This window comes from Boleophthalmus pectinirostris, unplaced genomic scaffold (genome assembly GCF_026225935.1).
Source record: "Boleophthalmus pectinirostris isolate CB_2022bp ecotype Guang Dong unplaced genomic scaffold, ASM2622593v1 HiC_scaffold_12, whole genome shotgun sequence".
Taxonomy (NCBI): domain Eukaryota; kingdom Metazoa; phylum Chordata; class Actinopteri; order Gobiiformes; family Gobiidae; genus Boleophthalmus; species Boleophthalmus pectinirostris.
The window spans coordinates 16251574-16274701 of NW_026571018.1; the positions used below are offsets into that span (position 1 = coordinate 16251574).

General features: G+C 38.7%; 1 protein-coding gene across 1 annotated transcript in view; it reads right to left on the reverse strand.

The window, feature by feature from the left end:
• Positions 1–6757: 6757 nt before the first annotated feature.
• The window catches only part of LOC110169021 (protein turtle homolog B-like), a 91396-nt gene continuing 75025 nt past the window's right edge, over positions 6758–23128 (reverse strand). The window contains exons 13-21 of the mRNA XM_055148213.1: positions 22621–22796; positions 20988–21214; positions 19267–19351; positions 15535–15699; positions 15314–15359; positions 10474–12087; positions 9876–9892; positions 7648–7758; positions 6758–6972 (exon numbers count right to left, since the gene is read on the reverse strand). Coding sequence (XP_055004188.1) covers positions 6758–6972; positions 7648–7758; positions 9876–9892; positions 10474–12087; positions 15314–15359; positions 15535–15699; positions 19267–19351; positions 20988–21214; positions 22621–22796 — 2656 coding nt within the window. The remainder of the gene's footprint in view (positions 6973–7647; positions 7759–9875; positions 9893–10473; positions 12088–15313; positions 15360–15534; positions 15700–19266; positions 19352–20987; positions 21215–22620; positions 22797–23128) is intronic.

Genomic DNA, 23128 nt, shown 5'->3' on the forward strand with positions numbered 1-23128 from the left:
GTAGAAAATTTAAACATTTTAATAAATAAAATTTGATGTAATATACACCATTATGAGTATACAACTACAACAAGCATACCAAGACGTCTGAAATACAAAAAACTGACAATTGAGTCGCTTTAAAAGCTCCAGTTTTTCGGGGTGAGGGGAAATTACAATAGCCATACATTCTTGTTAGTGTTTGTGCCAACAAATAAAAAGCATGAGAGCTTTCAGAGAGGTGAGACCAGAGTCATGTTCTGTATCTATAAGTGTAACCAGTGATTTACTGAGGTACTGAGTTGTCTGTATCTAAAAATGAGCACACTTCAAACTAACTGCAGTTTTGTGAGTCTGAAAGTTGTAGTATTAAAAATAAAGCACTGTAAAAGAATGAAAACGGCCTGTAGACCTTTCAGGAAGACACAACATTTCTAGTGTTTACTTTCACTATTGCAGTTGATGCGATTTCATAAACATATAAAATGGCACTTCCACAAAGAGATTCAAATTGTAGAAGCCTTCAAAACGTCTAGTCAGCTGACGCTTTCTTCAGTCAATTCTAGCACTTAAAGGTCCTATATTACACAAAATGGACTCTTGTGAGCTTTAAGTCATGTTCTAATGTTGTTACCTCATCAAAAAACAAATGCAAAGTTGTATTTTGTTTCATTCACACATTTCAGTAATCTTACAAGCTCAAAATGCTCTGTTCCACCTTGTGATGTCATGTAGTGGTAGTTTTCAAGTTAACAGCTACTTTTTACCTTTTGTTTAGTAGAGATTGGAAATTCCAGGGCTGAAATTATCAAAAATGATTGTAGTGAAGTGGCATGGAGTTTAAAAACACAGTAGAGCATCCCTGTAATACCACATTACATCACAAGGTGGAACAGTGTTTTCCATTTGAGAGAAAACTCCACCTAAATATGCAGGGTTTGTGTGTTAAAAATGTGAGAATGAAACACAACACTACTCTTGATATGTTTGTGATGAAAAAAACGCATTATAACATAGATCAGAAAATATCGCAATATCGGCCCTTTAACTTTATTTCACTGTAATTATTCACTGCCCGAACTGCTTTTTTCCCATCTTTACCCATCAGTAAGCAACATTTTGAACATTAAAATATAAATCAGCACCAAATTGAACTGTTTTCTTGAAGTGATCCAAGTAACGCAGGTATATCAAGGTTGTGTCTACTTCCAACAAATTACACCAGGAATCATATATTTCCAGTAGTCATTTCTCAAACTATGCTATAACATTGAAAATCCTTGCATGACTCATGAGTACAGTACATAAGAGCTACATTTGTCTGAAGCAAGACATAAGTAACCAAAAGAAAGCACCACAAATGTTGTATAGTATAGCACCAGTTTTCAATATATGTGAAATCTGTGATGTTTTGGCAATGTCCATCCTACAGCTGCAATGCCCAATCTCCAACACAAGGAATAACAGTGGCAAACAGAACATCTTTGAGTGCACATGCCTGAAAAGAAATAATAGAAATAAAAACAATTGCATCCTTATTAAACACATATACTGTTAATTAATATACATTTTTAATTTTCTTTTGTGTCAACGTACAATGGTGAACTCACTAAATATATCTGAGGGGTTAAAGTTAAAGTGCAAATGACAGGTTTTCATGTTTTCAGTGCTAATTCGGACTTGGTTTGGTGGAGTGGTGATTGTGGTAAATAAGTATCATAGTTTTACATCAGTTAAGTGGAAGTTTGTGGAAAAAAGTTGAGAGGAAAAGTACAAAAATACAGGAAGTAGGAGTAAGTACTAAAACAAAGTACTTCCACCTATGTCATAAACAGGAAATTCCATCAAAAATTCAGGAACAATTTACGTGCATTAAATAAAACATGATGCCATTTATTTTATTTACTAGGCTTTTTTTTTTTTTTACTTAATCTGCAACAGGCTCTGTCATTTGTCTGTTATTTTAATAGATCCATTTGCTCTGTGCTCAGCAGCATGCTAGCTAGCTCATGGTGTCTCAAAGCTAAGAGTCACTTTTATCAAAATTATTAAGTATAAAATAGCCTATATAAAACAGCCTACTAAATTTCAAATTAATTAAAATAAAGACCACCCAGTTATTTTGATATGTAGAATAGTTTGTGGTGTTGTTTTAATATTTATTGCCCTCAAAATTAGCATTAGCATTAGCCTTAGCATTAAGACATGAAGATCTCTTTCTAAACACGGAAGTGTCCTCTGCTCAAGTATTATTTTTTTAATGTACTTTTTAACATCTTACTTCCATCTACAGCTCCCTGTCCAATGCTTTATTTTAAATATTTATTAATTTTAGCTCAGCAAAAAACCCACAGAAGTAGTGGCACTAACAGTGTGGTTGCTGAGTGCTCTGGTGCACAGAGCCTATTTAGACATGTTTTGGCTTTTGTTATTAATGTTATGTTTCCTAGGTTACAGTTGTGGAATTACTTCTGTGTATGTCGTATCTGTTGCCCGTGTCGACCCAGGATGTAAAAATTTAAACACAATTTTTAAAACTTTTAAAAGATTTTTAGTAAAATATTATCTACAATGACGTTAATTATATTTTAGTAAAATTAGCAGTCTAACCTGTCATATGCACTTTAAGTAAAAGTAACAAGGCTGTTTTTTTTTTTTAAGTTGGACAATGATGGCCCATAGAAATTCAACAATCACCGGACATCAAGCGAACGCGAGCTATAAAAACTAAGTCTCTGAGTGTTTCTGAGCGGACAATAAGAAGTAGAATATAGTGCACCATCATTTTTTGTTTTGTACACAACTGAAAAAAGCTTCTCTCTACTGGTGTGCATTGCTACAATAGTAAAGCAACACATGAATAGAAAAATAACAGACTTGTACATTCTCTTAAACATAAAAACTGTCCCCAAATATAGATACTCATATAACCATTTGGTTCCATGACAATATATATTTATATTTTTATATATGTTTTCTCTATATGCTTCAGCTCTAGAATATATCCTTAAAACTAGTGTCTATAGTTTTCCATCACTCACATACAGACGGACAGCAGCCTGTTACAGTATGGTATATTGTGTTACAGACCCTACACTACTGTTCCCACTCACTTGTCAGGACTGGATACGAGATGTGCATTTGGCTTTTTTCACCTACAAAAAATCTGTCATAACAAGATGTTTTGTTTTTAAGTATTTACATAGTCGGATATTTGATCCAACTCTGTAATGCAGGTTTTTTTTTGTTTTGTTTTTTTGTTTACATGATTTAGAATATTGTATCGAATTGTGTCCAGGTGTGACAGCAGAGCTGAGTCTGTAGTGTGCCTTTAGGGTAAATATGGAGCTTCTGTTTTTCAAAGGTCACTGTGATTCATGAATAGTTTTTTTTATATTTGTTGAAATGATTTTGATTGATGTGATGTGATTCATTGGGTAACACTGAAAACTGTGCCCATATGTAGCACTTATCAGATATATTCAGTACTTGTATTTACAAAAGTGTATAATGAATAAAGAATAGAATAAGTCATACCAACATGCATGAGCTGGTATGAAAATAAGCCTGTCCTTTCAGGCTTTAGTGTGGATTACATTTAAATATCAATCCATCTCTATGTTCAGATGAAGCAATTTAAATCAATGTACGAGTGCAAAATAGTGCATGGGATAAAGCCTGTCTATTTTATAGATAATATTTTTTAAATGATAAAGTCTCTCAAACTTTGAACAGGAACACAGTAGCTCCTCCTCAAGAGGGTAACTGGTACAGTACTGGTATTGAAGTGACAGTATTAGTGCCAAAGAGAGAAAATATTGAACTATATAACAGTATTACATATAGTAAACCAATAAGCAGTATTAAGTAGATTTATTAATTACTCAAGAATAGAAATGCATTGGATAAGCAGTTATTGCATCTCAAAGTTACTGTGCCATCGCAATTATGCATCCAAGGCCCAAATGTCTTCACTTATTTATAATATTGTGGTTTGAGTTTACAAATCCTCACTAAAGCTTTACCCTGAGGATGGGGCCTTGTCATTATATTGAATCTTAAAATCAGAATCATGTCATTTAAAGCATTATTCCAGCTGTAAGTGTATCTCACGTTTGAGATGTCTGTTTCAAAATGGGTCAGGAGCTTCTCATAGGCATACTTATATTACAGTCATTGTTTGTGTGTTGTATCTTTGACCAAGATCAACCAAAAGGATTCAGATGTTGTCCACCCAGTCTGACTTTACATTATGTACATGATTCTCAGCGGCCTGTTCTTTGCCCTAAAGCTCTGACCTCTGACCCCGCTCTCATCTGCATATTTACTCCCATCACTCTCCTCTGGTGTCAGTGTAACAGAAGCCCTCGGTCATGTTATTTTTCATACACGTTTTCACACATTCAAGATCTCAGCAATCCACAGCTACAATATTATACCATTCAGTGCATTACTCACCCTCTCAGGTGCAAATTCATCTTTTGAGTTTTTAATTTGGAAAATATACTGGCTCTGTCAACATTAAGATATAAGAATATTTTTCTATATAAATTTATTTTGAATAAGTTCTATTTAGATGCATGCATATTAATCTTCCATAATATGTTTCCTCGTAATAAAATAAGCCCCTTTATAATACACTATATATAATGATAGAAATATTTATTTAAGATTGAATGTTGACACAACTCAGTGCTCACAAGTTTCAGGTTGTTCTGCGTCTTCTTCAAATCTCCACACACATTTGTGTTGCCGTGGGAGATGTCGACTGGATTCTCTGATTGGTTACTCTGCCTGTCAGTCTTCCTGCCATTGCAAATGAAGGGAGGGGAGGTGTCCTCTTATTTTCTTCTGTAAGCATTTACACACACTTTTGGTGCATGCAACAATAGTCAGCGGCATTAAGGATGTTAATTATGCATTAATTGTGTTCATACTGAACCAAAGTCTCAAAGCAATTTTGTTAAAAGTTGTCATTTTCCTTTCAAGCAGCAGGTTGTGGTTGTAACAATAGAGCAGCTTTCTGTCTGGTTTGCTTAGCACCGTAGCTCTGCTGGAATGAAATGGCTTGTTGAGCTTTTTGGCAATTTTATGAATGATAATAATTCTGTGACAGTGTCCAGTAGCACCAGGAAGTGGATTTGATGGTCTAGTTGTTTATTGCGCCACAGTCTACTGTAAGTATTCACTCATAAGTCAGTTTGGGGATACACTGATGTTTGTTAATTGCATTTATTAATTTGTTAATTGCATTGTATGTTACCTAAATTTTACGAGCCCCAGTATGCCACAGTAACATGGACCACATTTCAGTTTGTGATTCAGTTTCAAAGTTGGCACAATTTATCCTCCATAAAACTACACAAAACTGTTAGATTTTTGTTTGTGAATAGTCTTTTCTAATGAGCAAAAATGGTTTAGTTGTTTACAATACAAAACACATGGTTCACATTAGGATTCCTCAGTGATCATTATGATGTTATAGCTCATTGTTTACCGTAATTAAGTCTAGTCTCAAACATTCAAACACTCAAAAACTAAAAATACATAAATCAGGCAACCAATAAAAAGCTCTTTAAGGCCAAAGAAAAGGTGAAGTTTTCTAACAGGAAGAATACTCAATATTCAATGGCACACAATCCTATGGTTGGTGGTTTTGTTTACTTTTTTGGCATTTCTCTAGACTAGTGGATTCTGAGGATCTGAGGCCCTCTATCCTACCAAAAGTAGAACGGTGATAACAAATGGACACCAATGCACGGTCAGTATTTTGCTCCAGTGCAAATCACATCTGAGAGCTCATGGCCAATTTGTTAAATTTATTATTGTTTTATAATATAATGCAAACTAAAAAAGGCAAACTAAGGCGGAAAGGACAAAAACAAAAGAAAAAGTGTTAAAGATTCAAAAATTTCGTTTAAAATTCATTGTACTTTGTCTCCATGTGAGGAGTCCTGACTCACCCTGACTGTGTAAAACCAGGGTTGGGTAAACCAAGGTGGTCCCTGAAGTCACTGGTGTGTGCAAAAGCAGCTGTAAAGTGCTGAACGCTTCTCAGAAGACCAGAGCAGAGCTGTGTGTGTCAGAGCTTTATGTCACTTTCACCTGCGGGAGGAGGAAACGGGCTACTGCACACAGTGTTACACAGAAATCTAAAAAAAATCACAGAATTTGCAGGTTTTAAAAATCTGTTAAAACAGGTGTTTGCCATTTTTTGGACCACACACAGAAGCATTGCATGGTTTGGTTGTAACTGACAGTGAATGAATGTAATATATTTCCTGTGATATGGAATTAAACTGCAGGAAGTAGTTCTGTCATAAGCCACATGTAATCATAGTTAATAATGTTATTACAACAAATGTTTAACTCTGGTCCTTGGAAGTGATGATAGTGAGGTTCAACAAAACATTTATGTCTAAAAGAATAGAACATGATTTTGCACTGGAGTAAAACATTGGAATCTGGTAACTAACACTAACATTTCAAATCAGTTTTTATATTTTTGAATTCAAATATCAAGAATATCTGGTATCTAGAATGGTAGATGAGGATTAATTCTCTAAAATTGGTTACAGCGATATAAGAGGTGAATTGCTAAAAAGTTTGGACTAGCAGGCCTCTTGTTGTTTACATAATAAATGGCACATGTATAAAAAAATGTTAATTTGCAAAGCTTTACAGAATCCATGATTCTACTAAATCTGAACGTTTGAATCGAGTGCTACATCCCTCAGGATAGTAGCGTTTGTGTGAAAGGGACATTGCCTTTCCTGACTTAGAGTAGAGTGGCGTGGTCGGGGTCGATGTGGTCCATGCAGGCCAGAATAGCCTTCTGGTCCTCCTGCTGTGGCCGGCGGTACAGCAGAGCAGAGAAGCGCGTGTACGGGTCATACAGGAGCGGGCGTTTCTTCTTCCTCCGGAGGTAGAGAGCTTCTTCGGGCTGGAGTACCTGAGAGGTGTAGGCCTGATGGGTCTGAGAGGTGGACACACCTGTAAAGACAACAGGTATCAGACCAGACACACAAAACAATACAGCAGGACAATTACTATTGTCCTTTGTTTGACTTTTAGGACATGTTTTTTTTTTTTTTTTAGTTTTAAAAAGCAATGTGTTCTCTGCATATGCAACAAGGAGTCATACTCATCATGTATCAAGAGGGCAAGGGGCACTATATCATACATATACTGTGTCCCTGTATGATAATGGAGGGTCCACCCATACCATGTGTGGTGTAGACTCATTACAGTATTATTACTCAGTGCATCAACTGTCTCCTCTGAGATTTGAACCTGTGAGCTACAGATACACACACACCAAGAAGCTCAACTACCAAGCCAGGCAGTACAAGCACCTGGCACAGTTCACAGTGAGGAGAACTTCAGAGCACGAGGTATGGAAGGATCCTTAATCATCTGTTGCTAGATAATCCAAAATAAAGTCCTGGATTTCAGTGACAAATCTTCATATCCAAAGCCATCAGCGCTCTGTGGTGCTTCGAGGAGCGGGTCTGTGTCATAAACAAACTTTGACATTGATCCTGAACCATAATAATGCCTTGTAAAAGATTGGCCAACATAAAATAGCATTTACTGCATTTTCGCATTCTGTTATCATTTCACCACAGTGAATAGTTTTGTGAGTCTTAAAGACAGAAAGAGCCACACCTGCTTTCTTCCTCATCTTGGAGTTATTGTTGTTCATGGTCATCTTCTTGGCCTTTTTGATTCGCTGGTATCTCAGTGCATCCATCCTCTCAGACCCGGATAGGGCGCTCGCTGCACCTCGACGTTTTCTGTGTGAAGAGGAGAGGAGAGCGCAGGTAACTCCAGGCCCTGACTGTCCCTGGAGAGTCTAGTGTGACTAAGGAGCGCACCCGATCCCAAACCACAGCATGGCTCATGTCAAGCAACAAGTGCAGCACATGTGAAAGTCCTACCAAGCAAATATACACACACACTTACAAAGTCCTGATCCTATTCTCTACTCTGACAGATGCACCATTAAACTGCCTCACTATCTGCACTGAAAACTATTCACAGTAAAGGTTCTACAGTGTACTGCCTGACATGATGTATTTTATATCTGGAGGACATTCCTTCCTTTGGTTGAGCCACAACAGTCCACAAGTCTTTAGCACAAACACACACTCGGTTCTCTCAGGGCACAGTAAACAGCAAGACTCTGGGCGTGGCTGCAGAGAGAAACCCAGGGTTGTTAGTAGGGGTACCACAGCTCAGCAACAAAGCATTATCAATATGTATTCATAGACATGGATACTGTCTACAATGGGCTTCACCATGCTGACAGGGGGAGAGATGGCGGGAGGGGAAATGACTACTCAGGAACAGTCACATAATGGAAAATAAGCCAAAGGAAAGCGAAGCACTAGGACAACAACTGTAACAAGGATTATCCAGATATTGGTTTGGTTTTTGGTAACGGAGCAATATTTAGCAATGGCATGCATGGCAGTTTGCACATGGAACACGACTTTAAAGGGGAATACATTGCAAAGCTGTTCATTGGGCAGTTGACTCATACTGAACGAGTCTTGAGCCCCACGGTGTGCCCTGGCTCATTTCCCAGAGGGAAGTATTGTTCCTTTACCTGAGGACGAAACTGCTTTAGCAGGACAAGGACAAATGTTCTGCAGTCTAAACTCACTGGTGTCTAATGGTCAAGGTAGGTTTATCCTGATTTGAACTTCGTGCTTGATAATCTATGTGAACCAGGATCTTATGGTCCCAGTGTACACCTAGCTACTGTAATCACATTACTGATTTTACTTATTATTTAATTAATTATTTATTGAGCTTATCCAAAAAGGTAAATAGAAAATATGTCACAATTGAGGGAAATGCGAAAGTGTGCTCTATTTAGTTTCTGAGAATGTATTATAGTGTCGGTTTTATTCAAAGTTGTTTCAGTAGAACAAACTATTGTGGGTTAGTTTTAGGGGGTTACAGTCTCTGCCTACAGATCCAAGTCTGCCACGCTACCTCCCAAGAAATATCCAAATAATAGTTCCTATACTTGGCAGTAAATGAGACAGAAGAATCAATGGTTCGCAAAAACAATACATGATTGTTGAGGGCAGGTGAAATTATGAAAACGTTTGCCTTTTCAAATAAAAAGAGTCAGCGCTAGTATTCAGTAATAATGTATATCCTGTACACCATAGGTGTATCAAAATGTATAAATCATTGTACTTTCCTTGTAAATCTGACATGTGCCTACAGACATATCTGACAATCAGAAATGCTCCAGATGCAGTGGTTGTTTAGCGAACCACTCAAGCATGGGTTTAGTTGTGATACATGTCTGACCTGAGGATGGAAATGTCTTGGTCAGAATGCACACAGTACAGAGGACTGCAGAACTGAAAAAAGCATAGGTTCTTTGACAAACGAAAAAGGAAAAAACTCAAACTGTGGAAGAACACATGAAATAAGACTCCGAGTTTTGTATTCCCCTTTAAAGGACGATGTGATCAAAAGTCCCACCTGCTAACCCCCCCCTTTCAGACATGGATCCAACCCTTACCTATTGCGGTGTAGAGGACCTGGTCACAACAACGCTGCCCAGGTAGCTGAGATCAATCAAAAACAAAGCAGGTAAGACTCCAGGAGTCGTCAAGAACCACCATTCTGCCCCTAGTTCATAATGATGAAACATTGCAGTACATGAGAAGCGGACAGGCCCTGTGACACACTTTGGCTTGGAGGTCAGACCTGGGGTGTCCCTGGGCGATTAAGGGTTAAAGAGGCAAAAGGGTAGGAGGATCTGAAAGGGTAGAAGCTAGTGGGGACAATTGGTTAAACGCTCAGGTTACTAAGGTCAAGCATGGGCCGCAGGGCCTGCCAAGATGAGCTCTTCTTAAGCATCCTTCTGCATGATGGAGGGAGGAGTCTTCAGAGGCTACACATAACAATGAGTGTTTTGTTCTTATGTGGGATCAATCGGATGAAAATAATTTTCTCCCAGAATGTGAAAGCAGGACACATGATGAGATGAAAAACAGGGCTCTTGTCGTGAGGTTTTTGATTCCCAGGCCTTGAGGGGCTTGAGCCAAAGATACCTCTTATATTCATTCAAATGTATCGTAGACAATGTGCACAGTATCCCTAAAAGGTCTGAAGAGTGAGGATCTGTGAAGCCAAGGCTTGAAACAAACTATGACTCTCTTGTTTAATTCTTTAAATAAATGTATAAAAGTTGTTTTCAAACTGTTGCCATAATAGACATAGCTTCACAGATGTAATGGGTGAATACATTTTACTTTGGGTCTGACATGAAAAGCAGCATTGGTCTAATAAAACATGAATGAACACTTGAGGGATAAATAAGCACAAATATTGTTCACAATTTCACCCGAACTATAAATAAAATAAAATGCAGAGAACTAAGATGATTTAGCAACATAAAAGAAAGAGCAACTCAACACATGGAGGCATATGGACAAATCCTCTGGGCATGCCTACTGCACCTACCCTGAACTGGACAACTGGGGTGGAGAGGTCTCGGACGGAAGGATCTCTTCTTCAGCCCTCCTCTGCGACGGCATCGGCCCAAATATGCTGCTGCTTTCCAGGGGAGGAGACGGGGACTGGGAGGGGGGATAGCTGGCAGCAGAGGTGGCAAAGGCCAGGTGGGAGCGGTAGCTGGGACTGGCTCTCCTGCTACCCTGGCCTAGGGCAGGTGAAGAGGAGGGGGAAGATCTTCTTGAGAAGCTGGCTGTGGAAGGAGGGAGGAGGGTAATCTCAGTCATCTCCGGAGGTATAGATGGTTGCACAATGCTGGGGCGTGGTCTTGGACGGACTACAATCTCAGGGGAGCCTTGGTGTGAGCTAAGAGGGCTTTGGGTGAGGGGTGAAAGTCGAGAAGGCTGAAGAACAACCTGATGTAAGCCAGGATCCATCCTACGAGCCTGCCTGGGACTGAACCGAGGACTAGTATCAAACCACCGCGTGTCCAGGCTACTAAAAGTGCTAGGGACAATGTGGGCCATTGGATCGGCGTAAGGCAAACCCGGCACGCCCATTGCGTGGCTAGTGTGTCTTAGCTGCCCTAAAGGTGCCTCTTGCATAGCTAGATGCTTGGCTGGGGAGCCATGAGGCTTGGCCTTGCTTGGAGATTTGCTTGGGTGGCTCTTTGGGGCCTCCAGCGGCAGGACAGTAGGGTATGTTGGCATTGGGAGAGTGGAGGGTTGAAAAGCACTAAGGGGAAGAACATGAGGAGGGGGAGGGTAGGGATGATGTGGGGGGAAGATGAATTGTGGCCCCTCAAGACTGGCAAATGTAAAATCCAGTCCCTGCCAAATCTCAGGTGTGCGAGACGTAGAGGACAAAGTCAGAGGGAGGGGGAAACCAGAGATAGTGTACTGAGGAAGCTCGCCCTCGCCCATCTCTTCAGGAATCACAGGGTGACCAAACGGCCCCTCACCCAGGTATGGAGGGGACGACATGACCGAGCTGAGGGGGCTGGTGTCAGGCATATAAAAGGGAGGAGGGGGCTCGTGGTCCCCCGTGGGGCCCAGATAGCCATAGAAAGCCCTGTGGTGGTGCAGAGAACCTCGGATCTGGCCTGTAGCCTGCAGACGACTGCTCTCCATGATGGTCATACCTTCGAAGGGCCTGTGGAAGCGGGGGCTGTAGGCTGGGGGCTGCAGGTAGGACTCCTGACTGGAGATGGGGGAAATCTGGTGAGGCCGTAGAGTGGCCATAGCAGGGGGCAAAGGCCTTGGGTCATCGTTCTCTTCATCGGACTGTCGGAATTCAGGATATAAGTCAGATTCTTCCACAAAAGGAAAACCCTCGATGCGGCGAGGTTTGATGGACATCTCCATATCGGTGGGATCGATGACAAAGCGACCGTCTGGACCGCGACTTATGAGTTCTATGGGGGTGGTGGCCTCGGCTTCATGCTTCATGCTGTACTTTTTGCTTGTTATTGCTCTTTTGGTCTTCTTGTACAAAGACAGTTCCTCTTTCCTCCCTGGGCTTGGAGGAGGTTTTTTGCCACGCTGGTCATGACTGTCTTCTGATGTTTCCGAAAACGATGCCTTGGAACGAATGCTCTCTGGGCTCACTTTTTCTGACGATGACCTGGAAAAAAAATATATAAATATAAAATTCTATTCTTTGTATTTGACATTGTTAGATGTACAAATAGAAAATGACTATATGGGTAATATTGTAGGCATAGTAAATAATGACAAAACTCATGTTTTTGTTAGGTGGAAAATGCATTTATTGAATGGTTTATTTTGCATGAGTACATAATGGGGAGGATTACATTTGTATGCATGTGTACCAATATCCATGCAAGAAAAGCACTTATTTAGCCACCTAGCCATATAAGGGCAAAATGTTTAGTATGCCAGTCAACTGAAATTAAATGTGATAAGACAGTGAGTGTTATCCCTCATTCATCTAGGATTGGTCTGAGGTAGAAAAGGTTTACAACGTTTTTCAAAAGTTTTGTCATTTGGACAGTTTTTCAAATTAAGATGTTTCCACTGAAACATTTAATTTAATGGAAAAAGACTCCTGGGTTCAAGCCTTCGTTATTTCAAAAACAGGGTCCAGGTGGGTACCTTTGAATCCTTTTCTGTCATTAAATGTAATTGTTTAAACTCAAATATGATGTATTTAAAATATATCCATTTCATTTATTTTGTTAAATTTAATTTAAAGGTGCACTATGTAACTTTTGGGTCCATCATGTCATTATCGTCATGTTGTTATCTCTTGGCCTATAATGTTCCACATTATGATACTGAACCTATCCATATTGTATGTTTATTTTTTTCACATACATATACATATTATATGTTATGATATATATACATATTATTTATTTCCAATAACAGATAACAGTAAGAATATGTAGAATATAACATTGATTAATGACATACAAAATAAAATGTCTGTGGCGAGGCTGAGGTTTCATTAACACAACACAAAGTTAAAGGATTATAGGGAACACGCACACAGGGTTTTTACAGCCTTTATTCATGCCCACTTCAATACAACAAACCAAAGTGACAACAACAAACTGGGTTATTTTAGGCCAATGGCACTGGACTGCACAATGATTCTTCACTAAGAATGAATGTGGAGATGACTGGTAGAGATATATAGATATATATAGATACTGTATATTATTTGATAATGTCAAAAGCCTAAAAAAAAATAATAACACTTTTATTGCTTTACTCAGTAATATCCAAATCATAAGCTTGACATTTACACAGTATTTGCGACAATTCAACTACACCGATAAGGCAAACTAAAAGAGGCTAAGCGCACTGTGAAAAAAAAAATTATAAAATCATATGGAATTTTTAGAGACATTCAATATAATACAAACTTGAATCTAGAGATTGGAGTGTGCCACTGTGATACTTCGGTGAACACCTTGGGTTTCATTATTTAATTAAATAATTTGTTACACACAAAGAGGTTGCAGAGGTTCAAAATTTCTGTGCTTCTGTGAAGTTGATGACATGTTCAAGGTAAAAAGACGCACAGTTAAAACAGTGTGTTCAGCAGAGGTGTATTTACACACTGTTATCACCATAAACTACAAGCTGACACAAGAGTGCACAAGTGAAACACAGCTCTGTCTTCTTCAGAATAGGAAAAGCAAAGCACTGTCTACACTTAATCGGCACCTCTTTGTAACATAAGCCATCATTTTAACTGCATCAAACTTTTTGTAGTCAACTGTGTGTTCAGACAACTAGTAGAGTGTGCTGTAACTTTAATGCACGGTCAAACGTGAACATCAAATCTTTATTCACTGTATTTAGTGTAATTTATTTCAGGAGCCCAGTGTTGTTGTTGCTTTGTGGGGACTTTTGGTCCAACATGCACCAGGTCAGGTTCAGGGAGATTATCACAGTGAAGGAGGAGGACAGTGTGCACAGAGTACAGGGGAAGGCACACTCACTGAGGACTGAAGGCTTGGGGCATGTACCTGCTTGCTTCAAGCCCCTCCCAGTAGGGGGCGACACTGGGTATGAAGCTAAGAGGACTCCTGGAAAATTTGGACATAAACAGGTAGTGGATGAATTTTTTTTTAACTAATAGTTTGTAAAATCAGAATAAATTGTAAAGACTTGTTAAAAATGTTAAACAAGAGATATGAAACCAGTGTTTTTTACAGTTACCATAGCAATTCCCTAAACATATGAATACTTCAGTGACATAAAATGGAAGAAAGAAAGTGAGATTTTGAATATTTGAAGAGACTTTTTTAAATGAAGATCTCCATCTTCGGATTACATTCGGCTGACAGCTGCACAGCCCAGACACCTGCAGAGGCTTGTACACCCAAAAAGTACAACTACTGTTAGCATTAAAACACAATTCATATTTACTGTTATGTTCTGTTCTGTATACAAGTTACAAATTGTACATTATCATTATCATCCACATAACTATTTATTTCATCTCATGATAACATCCCATGAAGACAAGATAAGAGATGACGAAATGCCTATATTACACGAAATGGATTTTTGTGAGCTTTAAGCCATGTTAGAATGTTATTACCTCACCCAAAAATATCAGGAGTTGTGTTTTATTTCATTCACACATGTTTGAGTAAGCCTTTATTATTAGTCTGTCTACATCTCCAAAAGATCAAAACACTCTGATCCACCTTGTGGTGTCACAATCAATAGTTTCCAAGTTAACAGCTACCTTTTACCTTTTGTTCAGTAGAGATTTGCAATTCCAGGACTGAAATGATCCAAATGATTCTAGTGAAGGTGAATGGAGGTTAAAACACAATGGAGCACCTCCTGTATTACCTCACGACATCACAAGGTTTCAGTCTGAGAGAAGAAATCAGCCTAAATATGTAGGATTTGTGGTGAATATGTGTGAATGAAATGAAACACAACATAGATCAGAAAATAGCGATGACACACCTTTTGTGGATGCCAAAACAAATGCAGTCCAAACAATACTAAACACTGAGGCAGATCCAAACGACAGAACTCGTTTCTGGTTGTTCCTTTGAAGAAATGTCCTCTGCTGCTACCTGAAGTGAGCCTCACTGTTTTCAACAAAAATCTGATTTTTGCATTTTCTCCATTTTTCTATCTCTGTTTCCCTGTAGATGTTAATGTTTAATGTAATAACTGATTTCTTACTATACATTTTTATAAAATTAGCTAACACACTTTTATATAACATACCTCTAGGTTTATCTGCTTATTTTTTGAATACTGCACGTATGTTTATGTTTTTTTTTAGAATTAAACACTCTACTTGACCTTTTGGAATCTTTAGTTTAGTGAGTCATGTGGACAGTACTTACGGAGTTTCCATGCTTTTTCTGCAGTGGGTGATGGAAAGAGGGGGATCTGAAAGAGAAAATATAAGTAATATATAAATCAGTCTCCTCTGAAATCACAACATTATATAATAAATCTGGCCGAAAATGGGTTTATGCTCTGTTGTCTGAATCTTGAAAAGACAGAAAAATTTCAAACTTTGCTAACTAAACTCTAACGAAAACATTAGCATTTTGATCATTACCTTTTTTCCTCTTGAGTTTCCTCCGGCGTTGCTTGTTGACGAAGCAGGCGGCCATGGTGCTGAAGAGAACTGCCGCGGCCAGGAAGCAGATGGTGGCCACAATCCCAGCCACCACCGGGCGCGCCAGTCCACTCTCCTCCACCATCTCAGGAGGAGGGAAGAAGTCTGTGTACAGAGCAGAGGGGCAGAGATGTCAGAGATGATCAATTCCCATTATCACCACACCCGGCGTACAACCACTGTCTACTTACTTCATTGTTCAATTTTATTTTCTTAACCAGTCACACACAGGACTCAAAGAAAAATCTGCTACTCGCTTGTGTGGTGTGCAGCTAACCATAGGAGGTGCTGACAACTTCTCTGCTCTTTGTTGTGATGACCTTTACTGCAACATCAGCTCCCAGAATTTTTTAGTGTGGAAGTCAGCAGACTTTTATTAAGTCATTTTACATGAATATTTCAATTTGATTTTTTAAACAGTTTTTCATGTGAGATGCCATGTTATTATAATGTAATATTTCTGATTTCCTGTACAGCGCTTGTGTTGGCTGGTACCTTAGCCAAGTCTCTTTAAATAAAGGGAAAAATAAAATAATATTTGACATAACCATGTGTTGGTTGGATTATGGGACAAATAAACTGTAATACTGGGGTCTCTCTTTGCTCAGCTCTAAATGGGCACACTGTCCTGATGACCTACATTATGGTGAATCATACAAAGGGTTTATACTGCATGTAATTATGAACAGGCATTTAGTGCTGTGTGCAAAGCATAACAAGTTAAGTCCTATTTTATCCATAATTCATGTTTTGTTTTGTTGTCTTTGCATTGGTATCACTCTTTACAGTTTAAAATAAAGTTTGCATTTAAGTTTATTGCCCTGAAATCTGAGCATTCAAAGTTCCAAGCTCTTAAGAAAGCCTAAATATGTATCATCTTACATGTGCTAACTGGAAGCACTACTCTCTCTGAAGTTCTGTTATACAAGTTAGTCTTAGTCTGATCTTTATTTTAACACAGTTTAACCAGAAAGAACTGACTTAGTTGGAACTACAACAGGTGAAATGATTTGCGCTGTTTCCACCATTCCACTAATGTACATACATGTAGAACACCCCCAGAATGAAGTGCTTTGCTGAATGCATAGATTACATAATATTAACTCAAATTTATTGTATATGTATTTTGTATTGTATTCTCAGCAACCTGGTTTTCTGACAAGCATTGTGCGTAGTATAATTGCAGTCTTTGCTAATTGTGTACATTTTTGTGATTTAAATTTTATGATTGTGACTAATCTTGCAGCTCTAACACTGATCATATAATTTTCAAACATTAAGTACATTTACACGACCATCAAGTACAACTCAGATAACTAGAATAATCACTTGACCCTTTATTTAGATCAGATTTTTGGTGTGTGTTTATGTGTCCAAGAGAAATCTGACCATCAAAACCAGTGTCAGTGAATCAATGGATTATCAGACTAACTGCTGTATTTCTAAGACAAAATATAATGAATTTAAAACAACTCTTTAATGCTTTAACATTTCTTTTTTGTCATTTTTCTTGCCAAAACCTGAATAGAAATAAAGAATCAGAAATAAATCAGATCAGTCACATCAGATATAATTGTGTACATGACATTTCTATAATCTAAAAACTCTATGGGCCAGTTTTCATAGCCAGTCAGTTTAAACACAATTCTAATTTCAACCAGCAGGGGGAAGTAGTGGCACTCAAACCTGCCAAGCCTCAGTGCAAAAATCTTCCTTATAAATGCTAGCAACAGCTGCTTATACAAAATGATGTGTACTCTGTGACCTCTGCAGCATAGCAACATTTGAAGCCTTGTGATTTCAGATTTGGGCTCAGAACTGACAAACTCCAAACTCAATTAATCGTATTTTTAGCACTGTTTTGCAGTACAGGCTCAGAGTGAGACTATGATGTCATACTTTACAGAATGGCCTTAAAGAGCCTTAAGCCGAGGTAATGCTGAGTAGGGTGAATCGCAAATGTAAAGATCGCCCCGGGTTTAAGATGCAGTACACTTTAGGGGGTTTGAAAGGTGCACTGTGTAACTTTTCTGGTGTAGGGTCCACCACCTGCTTGTCACCATGGAGATGTTACTAATTTGCATGTGTATGGAATGTCCTGATATGACATTAAACATATCCATTTTGCATTTACTCAATAACTTGGGCTTTTATTGACCTAAAGACATTGTTACTGTGAATGGGCTTGCCTCTCCACAGATCTGACATGTAACTTGGCCCTGTGCTGTCATCTGCTGCCACCATAGAGATAACTAAGTGTAATTAGAGTATCATTGAGAAATTGCCGATACGATACATACCTCGATACATAGGCCACGATACGATACAATACAGTGAGCATTCAATTTGATACGATGCGATATGATATATTTAAAATCTAATCAATACGGTTCAGTAAAAAATAATGGCTAAATCATGGCTGTGATACTAAAAGTCTTCATTGAACCACATCTTGTGCGAAGTTCATATGAAACACAAACATATTAATCATCAGAACAGTGAAAATGCCAAATGTGTCGCATAAATGAGTTTGCTTCCTCTGAACAAGGAACCAAACTGTAATGCTGTAACAAAATAATTTAGTAAAATATACCAAAAAATACTTGATGTATCGTTACAGCAGCCCACGATATTTATACTGTATCAGCACATTAACCAATACGATATATCAATATTTTTGCACACCCCTAAGTATAAAGTATAATGTTATACTGTGGCAAATTCACAGTGCAACTTTGACTCAAGTGTATTATGAGGTGAATTCACATTACTTAAAGAAGCAGTACGTAACATTTCTGATGGATGGTCTTCCACCTGCTTGTCTTCATGGAGATGTTTTTGGTTTGCATGCACTGGTATCTATCTCCATGGAGACAAGCAGGTGACGCCACCAGGCCAAGTTGCAGGTCAGATCTATGTAAAGGCTGCAGGCCATCAGTAAAGTTAAGTAGTACAACTAAGGACATTGTACATGGGATTACTTCACTATATTTAGGAGCAGGGAAAATTCAGCACAATAGTTTAAAGCTACCATCTGTAAAGACTGGCCGACCCCCCAATCGTGTATTCCAGTGTTTCCCAAAGACTGGGGCGAGACCCTCAGTTGGGTCACAAGAGATTTTTTTTGGGTTGCCTTGTCATGATCTGCATGTAGGTCTGCAATATACAGGGACACATTTAATGTCCAAATAGGCGATTTTTGGATCCTTTTTTTGCTGCTTTAGTTACAGTTTTTCATTGTTTAAAACCTAAGTAATACTAATTGATCAGAGAGACACGATCACTCAGTCAACAACAAAATATCATCAATAATGTTCAATAATGGTCAAAACCTTTATTTTGTGATTTACAAATAATGTCTACTGACTTGGGTCACAAAGGTTTGTGATTTTTAAAATATGGGTCCCCAGAAAAAAAGTTTGGGAAACACTGGTGTATTCTCACACTAGATGCTATCTACGTTACTGCAGTCTGATAGTGTGCCACGTCTGGCCTGACAGAAGTCGACCAGAGAGCACACGTACTGGTTAAAAAAAAAATCTAATAACAATAATAAAATAAATGTTCAGATGGTAGCTTTAATGGTTCTGGTGTGAATTGTGAAACAAACAAACTTTCTACAATAAACACAAGACATTTTAGTATGCCTAGTTGTGTGGTGTAGAGGCTCACCTGTGCTGGACACTCCCACGACGTTACTGGGCTCACTGATGGTTTCATCCATGACGGCCATCACACGAAACTCATACCACGCCTCCTACACACAGCAACCATCTTTAGCACCTTTAACACTGAAGTATAACAGGTGCAGAAATATTATTTAGTTTTAATTTCATTTCAAAGTTTTCATTTGTAGGTACCCTGTTTTAGGGATGCATCGGTGCTGAAACTGAAAAATTTGCTGGATCAGGTATTAGTTCTATAATAGCAGTTAACAGAATGTAATAAGACTATTTACAGAAGATTGTTTCTGTCCTAGAAGTCTCATAATGTCAGAACTTTTATTCATACAAAGCTGTTCAGTAGTTATTTGAAGGATAAATAACAGTTACATAAAACAACTGGATCTCTTGTGCTGAGGGTCAACTGAGAAAATAAATTCCTCTCCATCCCTACACTGGTATCTGTTAATATCGGAAAACTGCAGATACTTAAAGTCAAAGTATCGAGATTGGTATCGGAACTAAAAATGCTGGATCAGTGCTTCCCTGTTAGTCTGTAGTGGTGCAACAGAGGATATAAAATGCAACAGGTAGGTATTCTTAATGCCTTAACAAATGAGTAAAACATTAATTTAACACCTTATATTAGCCTACTTAATCTATTGGTGGTTTTCAGGTTATAGATGTGAGGATGTCATACTGCCAGACGGGCAGCAAGAGCCAGTTTTCCCCATTGATTACCTTGTACTTTGTCATAAAATAACCATAATAATTTATATTCACATTAGTCACTTACTGTATTAAAACAATGAACTGCATTTTAGCAATATTCATTTTACCTATCCCCCATCTGTATTAAATATTATTGTCCTATAGTATGCTGTGATGTAACTTTGCCTGAGCAATCACAGAAAAATGGGCTGCCTTGTTTTGCTAATCAACTTTGACCCTTTACCTGACTTCATCCTAAATAGAAGAGTGAATAGCACATTAAGTACATCTTGTATAGAAATGCCACAGTACAGTATAGACATCAGAAATGAGAGAGGAGAGTGAGTGGGTGTTTGCTGTGCAGTGAAACTAGTGATAAAAGCATCTGTACTGAGCTCAAAGTGGATGATGAGTTCAAAGACTGAATCCAAAATACATTTCAAAAATTTCAAATTTGTCCCAAACTGTGAATTAGGATGAGCAGAGAGCCCAATAAATCCACCAGTGCACTTAAATGTGTGAAGGACAACGTTAAGAGACTGGCATTACTGACATTTACAACGAAAACCATGACAACAAGTACAACGAGCTGAGTTTCTGTTACAAAGCACCGCTCATAAAAAAGACTGTTCGACTAAAGCACAGAGCTGAAAGAGGAAAGACTCTAACACTGTAATTTGATGGTAGAGACTGTCATTACATTTTTTAAGTAAAAATTATATTTCACTATTAAAATCAAGCTGAACACTATCAGTTAAAATGCACTACAGTATGTGCACTCTAGAGTTACTGTGAGGTAAGGTTCACTTTGGGACAAACTCAGGAGCAGTACGAACCCAGCAGATCTTGAGCTAGGCTTAGTCAGAAAACCACCGAGACACAGGGTGAAACATGCAAACTTCACAAAGAAAGGTCTGGGTGACTCAGCCATCACACACCATTGTGAATATGGTGTATACGAGTATAATATACACTGTGCAACATAATAAATAAAATAAAATTCCTATGTCAGTATTTTACCTGAATGAGGTCGCGGGCGAGCAGCTCCGTCTCCCCTGCAGGAATGCTGTCGTCCAAAACCTCCCATTTCTCTCCCAGGCGAAACTCCATGACATAATGCTGAAGAGGTGCGGTGTGATTGGCAGGTGGCATCCAGGAGAGCAGCACTCCCTGCTGCGTGCGATTGGCTGTGAGGCACCGTGGTGGGGTAAGCAGCACCAATGGTTCAGGGGTACTTATAGGAAATACTAGGACAACACAAAACAGAACAGTAAGTATATCATACTCTAATATTTATCACCTGAAAATATTATATTGTAATTGGACTAGTGATCCACCCTTCTGCATCACAGCATGAACTCCTCATAGTTTGTATAAACCTGTAAATGTTTCATCTAAAGCTCCCAATAACAGAATGGCAGGTGTCCACATGTCTGGATATCTGTTATTATTATTAAGTTCATACTGGCACACACCTCGATGGGGAGGTTGTTACTGTCAAAAGTTTTTAAAAACACATTTGACACATATGAATACATAATTTGTACAATTAAATAAAAGCTCTCTAAAAGTCTCAGGGCTGAATAGGGAGTTGGCTTTGTTCCTGTTTTGTGAAAGTACAAAGGTGATGCAGCACGAGCAGTGATCCCAGAGTGCAGCGCATCACTTACTTTTACATAACTCTCAGTGACATCTTCATTTACACGTTATAACTGACACTTTTGCTTCAGTCGTTTTCAACTAGAAGGTATAGATCAAGGAGAATGACAGTTATATTCTGTACAGGGTTATCCTGTAGTACACAAAGGCCAGAAGACTTATACATGTAACTTGCATAAAATTTTAGCTTTTTAGTCTTGGTGGCCTTTCTCACATGTTGTCTCCAAAACTAACACAAATGCCAGTCCAGAGCAGAGATATCGACAGTGCTTTTCTGTATCTTATTAAAAGAGTGTCTTTGCTGGATGAACACTTGTGACTTGTTCAGGCTGTGAAATCTCACAGTATCAGGGAGGTGCTGCTGCAGCCGATGTGTGAACCAGTCACCTGTTTAACTTCATTTACAGCAACACCTGAATATCTACTATTCAACCTTAAAAGGACTGTGCCTCATTTTGTCATGTAATAAAGTTCATTTTTACTGATATTGTAAAAGCTAAGTGTAGCATGCATCTTATTACAGAGCATTTTTGTCATCTGCAAAGAAGTAAGTAAAACTGGTGCACTGTTTGCATGCTAGTTGTTGCTCACATTACCATGACAGCCTCTACAAGTTGTAAAAAGTTTGCAGTGAGTAATTAGGATGCTTGGAATGCTTTAATAAAGTGAGGGTCTTTGAATTGCTGCAAACAGTTAACATAAACTAGTATTGTTTTGTACATTTTTAAGAGTTAAATTTACTTTTAGGTTACTGCCTTGGGGGAAATAAAATGGTTTCATTATTAATATTTAAACAAGCATTTCTGAAGTTTGAAGGGGAGTTTTATGTATGAGTAAAATAAAACAATATTATTCCCTTTAGTTGGTGTTGTTTGGACACATATTTCAAAAGACCCGTCCACATATTGAGAACAGTGCCGTAGTAAATATGGTATTACTCAGCACTGGGGCCCTCTGTGCTGTGCCCTACTGCCCTCCTGCTGGCCGCTCTCACCTAGTGTGTTCACAGTGACAACCTCGCTGAAGGGGCCCGTGCCCAGTTTGTTTTGGGCCAAGACACTGAACTGGTACGTCGTCTCTGGCTCCAGCCCTGGTACCACCATCCAGTCACGCCCCCCCGGGACTGCCACGGACAGCCAGTCGTGTGGACCCAAGTGAGCCCTCTTCAGCCTGGTCACAAGCCCACAGGAATAAACATTAAACACAGCAGGAGAGATGAGTCAATTGTTCAGTCTTAAAGGTGCACTGCGTAACTTTTCTGGTGGAGGGTCCTTCACCTGGTTGTTTCTATGGATGTGTCGATGCTCTGCCTAGAATATTCCACAGTATGACATTAAACTGTTCTACTTTCTACAATTACAGGTGTTTATATAGCTGAAAAATACCTACAAAACACTGCATTCTGACTGTGAGCAGGGTTGTCTCTCCACAGATCTGACTTGTAACTTGAACCATACAGTGAAACATTCCAGACAAAGCAATAAAATCTCCACAGAGAAAAG